The 8398-nt window shown below is 47.6% G+C and overlaps 1 protein-coding gene across 1 annotated transcript; it reads left to right on the top strand.

Annotated features, from left to right (window-relative positions):
* The first annotated feature begins 324 nt into the window (after positions 1-324).
* Positions 325-1383, top strand: LOC124698557 (FCS-Like Zinc finger 13-like). Its single transcript, XM_047231043.1, has one exon. The coding sequence runs from the start codon at positions 490-492 to the stop codon at positions 1084-1086; it is 597 nt and encodes a 198-aa protein (XP_047086999.1). The 5' UTR covers positions 325-489; the 3' UTR covers positions 1087-1383.
* The last annotated feature ends 7015 nt before the right edge of the window (positions 1384-8398 follow it).

The raw sequence follows: 8398 nt of genomic DNA, 5'->3' as shown, positions 1-8398 counted from the left end.
CTGAGTTGTAATTGAATTTTCTACTTCCGCTGTTCCATATTTAAATTTTAATAAATTTTAGATAATCTTCGTGAGACAGAGGGTGTACGATTTTTAGGCTGAGTAGTTACCCAATGGTCAGTGACATAAGAATTATCAGATGAGCCCCGCTGACACTCTATTTTTTTTTAAAAAAAATCGCAACTCTACGTACGCATGCACTCCTTTTTTCGATAGTGAAGAGCAGTAACAAATATATCTTTCTCTTTTGAACATTCGCAAAAAGAAAAACAAAGGATATGTCAGGAAAACCAGAAATGAAGTTCATGAACAGGAAACGACCACTCTAGAGGCTACAAATACATGAAACCACCCTCTCGGTCTCTACACCTGCTCCTGCTCCTCTACCTCCTTCCCCTCCTTTGAGGAGCAGCCTGCCAAGAAACCAAGCAGGTCACCAGCCTCCAAGACCTCTTCTACGTCTCGCCCTCCAGATCTTAAGAAATATACATGGCGGTGACGGTCAGGGCCATGGCGCGCAAGTTCGACGTCGCCTTGGCCAGACGGTCGCCGTGGCAGACCGGCAGTCTCGACGGCCTTCCGTCGCCTACGAGCCCGCTGGACCGCTCGGTGGCCCGAGGGTGGTTTCACCGCGAGACCGGCGGGGTAGGGCTCGGCATCCTTGCCGCGCTTGAGACGCAGCCATCGCCTGCGGCGTCGAAGGTGTCTGCGTCCATTGCCATCGCGTCTCCGCGCCGTGCCGTGCGGCTAGAGATCTCCGAGCTCGGATGCAGCGGGCGGTGCACCACCAGCTTGTGCGGCGCCGGCGAGCCGTTCCGCGTGGCGGATTTCCTGGGGTGCTGTGACCGCTGCCAGCGGCCGCTGGACGACAAGGACATCTTCATGTACAGAGGAGATAGGGCGTTCTGCAGCACCGAGTGCAGATACCAGGCCATCGTGAACGATGAGTTCCAAGAAGAGAAGGAGCGCAAGCGCCGCGCCCGTGCCCGCGCCGTTGCGTTTGACGCCCCAAAGGAGGCGGAGACTGCTGGGCTGTCCTGCGCAGACAGCAGGCGGATCTTCTTCACCGGCATCGGGGTCGCCTGAGGGCTGAGGCCTGAGGCCTAAACTCCAAAGGATTAGAGGCCTCAGGCAACAATGACCATCAGTGCAACGTAAAAAGGGAAGAAAAAAATAACATTACCGGGAAATTGTAGAGAGTGCAAGGAATTTTGTTTTTTTCCTCTTGCAAGAGATGCAAGAGAGACATGGATTTTGGCCTTTGATCCAGATATTTTGGATTATTATTTTTCCTCTGGGTTTGATGTTTTTGGAGGAGAAATGATGAGGGGATGTCCTCACGTCTCCTCTGCCAAAAAACAATAATATGAGTTGTTCACCTTACTGATTATTTTCATGGTACCTCTTGGATCTTGAGATTTTTTGTTCACTGTCGTCCTTTCTTTGAACCGAGGCAAAAAATTATATTAATATAGGAGGAGCAAACAAAGATCTGGCTGACGCCAACAACAAAAACAAAAGAAAGGGGAAGGAAGAAACTCTAAAACTAGAGAGAGAAAAAAAACGGTAAGCTCGCGAGCTCCGCAAGATTTTTTTGCTCCGGCACGAATTTCTTATTTCCTAATTTTGCGCATGATGACCGAAGTCAAAAAGAATTTATTATTGAATACTCGCTCATTTCTTTCCTTTCAAATCTTTCAGATGATAAGCATGATGGCAGTCCGTAATCCTTTGGAAGAAGAGGAAGGAGTTTTGGCGATGGCGTGCCAGTAATCCAACACTTTCTGCCTACCCAACCCAAGGCAACGGAGAAGATCCGGACAAGAAAGCCATGAAGCCGTAGCAACCCATATCCTTCTGGAGAAACGACATTCGAAAAGGAGATGTCGCGCCGTCTCGGGGGTACATCTACAAAGGTGACAAGAAGGTTGGTGCGGCCACCCCCGTTTGGCGAGACTGTCCACGGTCCAAAGGCGGTTTTGAACGGCGAGCCAGGCGAAGAAGCGACATTTCGCTGGAGCCCAAGTTTCCCACACGAGATTGCCGAAGGAGCAGGACAAAGCGGTTAGGAACTGGGCCTTGTAGGCAAAACTAGTTGCGTAGCAGCCATTTGGCGACATGGTCCAGATGATGGAGTCCGAAATGCCAGGATAGCTGGATGGTTGACAGTAGATCCCAAAGGCGGACATATTGCTCCAAGTGCTCGACAGTAAAAGAGTCAAAATTTATGCCAGCAAACCAATTCTGACCCTCGAGAGCATCCCGCACAGACCGGTTCTTTCTTTGAGAGGCTATGAAAATCAAGGGGGCGATGATCTTCGGAGGAGTACCATCCAACCAAGAGGAGGACCAAACGGAAGCTTTAGAACCATCGCCACTGGTGACCCGAGTAGCGGCGTTGAAAAGATCTCTGTCGGTGGCATCATTAGGGCTTTCAGATCCTACCCACGGTTTTTCCGGCGCCTTCCATTCATCCCACAACCATCGGAGTCTAAGCGCGCGAGAGAACTTCTCCAGGTCTAGGACCCCAAGGACACCTAGATCTCTTGGACGACAACTTTATGCCAGTTGACCTTGCATTCCCCCCCCCCCCCCCTCGACTTCCTTGCAGGCCCAAATCATACCGCGACTGATCTTGGCGAAGGCCTTTAGAATGCTCTTGTCCACTCTTAAGGCAGATAATAGGAAAATGGGCAGTGAGGAGAGAACCGACTTCACAAGAGCGATGCAGCCCAGCCCTATTTAGAAATTTGCCCTTCCAAGGGTTCAAACGTGCAACCGCCTTATCGATGAAGGGTTGGAGATCCGCCCGCCTTAGCCTCCCAAGTGATAGAGGCAGGCCCAGGTACTTGAGTGGAAACTGAACAGTAGTGGCAGGGAAGTTTGTTAGGATCGACGCAAGGTCAATATCGGAGCAATGAATTGGGGCTATGGAGCTTCTTGCCACATTTGTCACCAAACCGTACACCTCCCCGAAGTTCTGAAGGATATTGTCCAGGGCCGAGACGTCGTGCTCGGAGGGGGTCAAGAAGATGGCTGCATCGTCTGCATATAAGGAGACCCGAGACCCTGCAAGCCGCCAGGCATCCCATGAAGAAGACCGGAGTCTGTGGCCCTTTCTAGAATTTTTTGAAGGGGGTCGATGGCAATATCGAAAAGAAGGGGCGAGAGGGGATCCCCTTGTCGCAGGCCGCACTAGTGGAAAAAGTCCTTTCCAGGTCACTGTCGTCCTTGACAAAGCTTCATCCATGGGTGTCTACTATACTGACCTCATTAGACTAGTAGGCTAATAGCGGGTCACTACGTGATAAGCTCAACCATGATTAGCTCTGCACTTTTATTCCATTCGCTTGTGATACTCAAATCAAGAAGATTTGTGTGTTAGATGTGCTCAAATCATCGGGGAGCTTAAAATCTAGGTCTCATGCTTGGACCAAGTTTTAAGAGAATAAAAACGCGATATGAATTACAATTTACAAGTTTAAGGAAGCTCTGGGTCTGGCCTCTTCGTCCACGCGAGTACTGCTTACTTGTAGATCTCGCCCAACATGGCAATGTCCCTTTAGCAGTTTAAGATCCGAAGGCCACGGTACACCGAGATCCAGAACACAAGCTCAACTGTACATTGATAGGGTTTGTTTTATATCATCGGGTTAAACTAGTTTTCCCCGATATCTATATGCAACATTGATAGGGTTGAGCTGTTGCAGTTGGGAAAGAAATGCAAATGGAGACCCCATGCTATTTGAGCCGCGCATTGTAAGTGTCGTTAAAAGTTGGTCTTGCTTTGAAGAAAAGTCAAGCACGCTTTTACAGGACATGAGGTCTTTCATAACACATACATATATGCTCTCTCTGTTGCATTACATGCCACCAAATTTGACACCTACTAGACCTTGACAAATATTTATGCCGCCTATCAAGATGCTGAACAACTTGAGTTTCTAATCTGGCTGCATAATGTTCATCTTCCTCAAGATGAAAATTGCTTGGTTCTTGGTGATTTTAATCTTCTAAGATCACCACAAGATAGGAATAGAATTGAGAATAGAACTGAATTGGACTAGAAATTCCAAATCCAAGATAGAAATGAATTGGCTCCCAATTCAAATTATGTTGTTTGGATGTGCTCAGAATTTGCTGTTTGAATCAAATGGTGCACCCAATTTGAAATGTTTTTTGGATGTATAAGTTTGGAATTTGATGTATTTGTGAATTTTCTCCACATGACCTGGCCAGCTGGACGAAGCTAGAAGGGGGCTCACCCTCATCGTGCTCGAGTTCGCCATGGCTCGCGAGGGAGCCGGTGGCCGGTGGTGGCCAAAATCAGCCGGCTATAGCCGGGATCGACAGGTTCCCCTCAAGGTTGGGGGAATCCTGACCACGCGGCGGCCACCGAGAGGAGCTTCGGGGAATGCCAGACTCGGCCGGATCTCCTCCAGGGGCACGCGTCAGCGACGGTTGCAGGGGCACGCCGGCGGCAGCTGTTGCAGATCCCCGGTGGTGGCGGTTGCAGGTGCACGCGGAGGTTGCAGGGGCACGCCGGTGGCGGTGGTTGCAGGTGCACCCGGTGGCGGTTGCAGGGGCACGTCGACTGCTGTGGTTGCAGGGGCACGCCGGCGGTGGTGGTTGCAGGGGCACGCCGACGGCGGTGGTCGGGGCACAGGGAACCAGGTCCGGGCGAGGAGAGGAGAGGAAAGGGAGAAGAAGAGGCACGCGCCGCCGGTCGCCGGTCGCTCCCATCCGAAGGAAGGCGACGACGGTCGCGAGGCTCTGTTTCTCGAGTGAGGAAGAGGCACGCTCAGTGAAAGATCGAGATGTCGCCTAGAGGGGGGGGTGAATAGGCAATTACAAACTCTTGCGGATTTGTCTTGTAAGAATGCGGAATTAAACTATCGTTTAGTTTACAAGCCCAAACCCTAAATATGTTAAGCTCAACTAAGTGTAACAATAGCAACTAGAGCTAAGCAAGATAGGCACAAGATATATGTAGCACAAGTGATAGCAAGATATATGTACTTCAAGCACGATGGCTATCACAAGGAAAGAGAGCTCGGGTATAGAAATAACCGAGGCACGCGGAGACGAGGATGTATTCCCGTGTTCCCTTGCTTTGCAACAAGGTACGTCACGTTTGGAGGAGTGGAGGTCCCACGAAGGATTCCCCGCGCCACGAAGGCTCACCCTATTCTCCGAACCACACCCACGAAGGATAATGGCCCTTTCCTTATGGTTAGCTTTTCCTCCGCTCCGGAGATGGCAAGCTCCACAACCACTTCACAAGCTCCACGAAGGAGAAGCCCGGGCCCCTTCACAATCTTCCACGAAGAGATCACCGGGACACCAACCAAGCCAACTAGGAGGTCACCCTCCAAGAGTAACAAGCTCACGGTCTCTCACTCGAACAAATCGTGGTGGAGAGCTCAACACTATGCAATGATGCAAAGCAAGAACACCGGAGGTGTTCAAGTCCTTCACACTCAAATCCCACCAAAGCAACGAATGCTAGGATGAGATTGGAGAGGAAGAACAAGGGGGAAAGTCAACTAAAGACTCCAAGATCTAGATCCCAAGAGATTCCCTCACTTATAGAAGAAATGGTTTGGTGGAAGTGTAGATCTAGATCTCCTCTCTCAAATCCTCAAATATGAGCAAGAATGGTTGGAGGAATCAAGGGAGAGAGCAACTTCTTCAAATGCAACAATGGAGGTGAGAGAAAGGGGAAGAAGTTGTTGTCTCAAGGTGGAAGAAGAGATATTTATAGCATGGGAGCAAATAAAACCGTTGGGGAAAAAGACAAGTGAAAATCGCAGGAAAAATAGCCCAAAAAGGTGGCCCAGCACGGCTGCCGTGCCGGTCAACCGGATTTGGCACGGACCAGCCCAGCCGGGGGTCCGGCCGGACCGGCCCAATGAACCGGACTCGGCAGCGGCCGCGCCGGGCGGCGGATAAGCGGGAGGAGCGCGGGGCAGGTGGGCCGCACCGGGGCTTGAAGCCCGACCCGGCGGGAGAGGCCGGTCCGGCCGGGGCCTCCACCGGCGGCCCGCAGGAAACCGGCGCCCGGGCCGGAGTATCCCGCCGGCCCACCGGATGTCGCCCGGATGGCAATGGCGCCCGGGCCGGTCACGACCGGGTGGGCCGGCGTGTAGGCTCCGGCAGACCGGCCGGCCGACCGGCTGCCCCTCCCCTTTTTTTTTCTTTTTCTTTTTATTCTTTTTCCTTTTTCCCTTTTCTTTAATAACTATTGCTCCCGAACTCCGATTCGCATGAAACCACTTTTGTTGGAAAGATAACAACAAATGCTATCCAATAGAAAGTGCAAACACAAGAAACTGTAGGAGGGGATTTTATCATGAATATAAAAGGATAGAACCTTATATCATGAATAACCTAGTAAAATCACCCAACCTCGAAAACGCAATAGAAGATGCATGCGAACTCCGGTTTTGATGAACTTGGGCTTGTTGTAAAGCTAGCAACAAGCTCAAGAACCTTACACATAGAAACACCAAGAAGCAATAAGGATATGAAAAGTATGCAAAGGGTTGAGCTCCCTAAGACGATGTGATCAAGTTACCCAACCGAAAGCCCCTCTTAATAGTGCGGCTATCTATCCTATAATCCGGTCTCCCAACATCCACCTTGAGACCGGTAAAAGGAAAACCTAGCAAGGCCATACCTTTGCCTTGCGCATCCCGCTTGATCTTGATGATAACTCTTCAAGCTTCACTCAAGCCGGAATGCCTCTCTTGACCAATGTTGCTTCGTGAAGACTCACAAATGCTCCCCCATACACTATGATGGGAAAGCTCCATTGATGCACATCTTCACATGTCCATTATCACCAAATGGACGGCAAGCTTCAAGCATGTGATCCACTCAAGATGCTCATCTTGAACTTGCCCAACTCAACCTTGTATCTTCTCATACTCACATAAGATAGAGCATGGCTAATATTGAGTTCCACATAAGAACTCCATCTTCATTTCTTCTTCTTCATCATATCACATATATATCTTTATACCTATGATCTTGATGCCAATACACAAGGTATACCTTTATCTTCATGGCATCCATACTTGAATCCAACACATGGAGTACAAGTAGTACCTATGGAATATTCCTTCATATAAACTCAATGAAAACATTAGTCCATAGGGGTTGTCATTAATTACCAAAACCACACATAGGGGCAATGTACCCTTACAATCTCCCCCATTTTGGTAATTGATGACAACCACAATAAGAGGGTTTATATAATGAATATTAGAAACAAGTACGCAACTTATCCGAGGATAAGTTGTATACAAGAGGTTGTATTTGATATGGTCAAGTAACACAAAGCTACTAGCCCATATCAAAACCGGCTCTACTCACACAACTACAACTAATGCAAGGGATGTTAGTAGAACCAATATATATAGAGCAAACTCCCCCACAATGTATGCACGTGTGATGAACATGAATTCATTGCATACATTGTCAAGATTAACCTTTGGGACAATTTCCACTATATATATACAACCATGCAAGACATATAAATATGGAATGCATGAGAGGCAAAACACTTAAGCACAAACCAAACTTAAGTATAAAACCATTCCCTTAAACCCTCTAAACTTCTCCCCCATTGGCATCGAGTGCCAAAATGGGTGAAAAATTTAGAAAGCCAATATAATGTGAGTTCCTCCCCAAGGTGTGCACTTCTCATAATTTGAGTGGAATCAAATGCACATATCCAATGATGAATACTTGAAGGAAGTCAAACTATATTGAGGATCAAAGATTGCATAAGAATAACATGATGGAGAAAGTTTTCACAAATAAAGCAAGCAATCAAAGATCCAATTGGACAAACAAGGATATCAAGATAAGAGAGATATAGTGCTCTAAATAAAAATAAGAAAGCTCCCCAAGGTTCGTGCACAATTTATAATGTTTGTATTTGAATACAATATGCACAAACATGGAATCCTCACTCCCTATATATATCATTTAGAACACAACTAAGATAAAGAGAATATGCTTATCAAGAACAACTTTAGTCCAACAATCACGAGATATGAGTGCATGAAGAAAAACAAGGAGACCAAGCACTCATAAATCTTCTTTACCAACACCACTAAAAACAAAAGAGTAAAAGATGGTTGGCAAAGAACAAGGATATCAAGATGATGGATTAACGCTCTTATGTATATAAGTTTCTAAAGTGGACATAGTGATCCATAAAGAAACATGCACACACAAGAGGTTAACAAAATAAATAAGACAAGATATCCAAGATGAAGTCATGAAATATACCAAGAATGTTTGCTTAAAAAGCATATATAGCCTATGGCTTCCAATTTTCACTTATGGTATATGAATGAACTTCAACCAAATAAAATCTCAAAAACAT

This window comes from Lolium rigidum, chromosome 3 (assembly GCF_022539505.1).
Source record: "Lolium rigidum isolate FL_2022 chromosome 3, APGP_CSIRO_Lrig_0.1, whole genome shotgun sequence".
NCBI lineage: Eukaryota > Viridiplantae > Streptophyta > Magnoliopsida > Poales > Poaceae > Lolium > Lolium rigidum.
Note: the sequence above shows the minus strand (reverse complement) of the source record. Positions and strands in the feature narration are given on the sequence as shown.

Excerpts from the sequence above, each read along its gene's own strand:
- LOC124698557 (XM_047231043.1), top strand. The coding sequence starts at position 490 with ATGGCGGTGACGGTCAGGGCCATGGCGCGCAAGTTCGACGTCGCCTTG.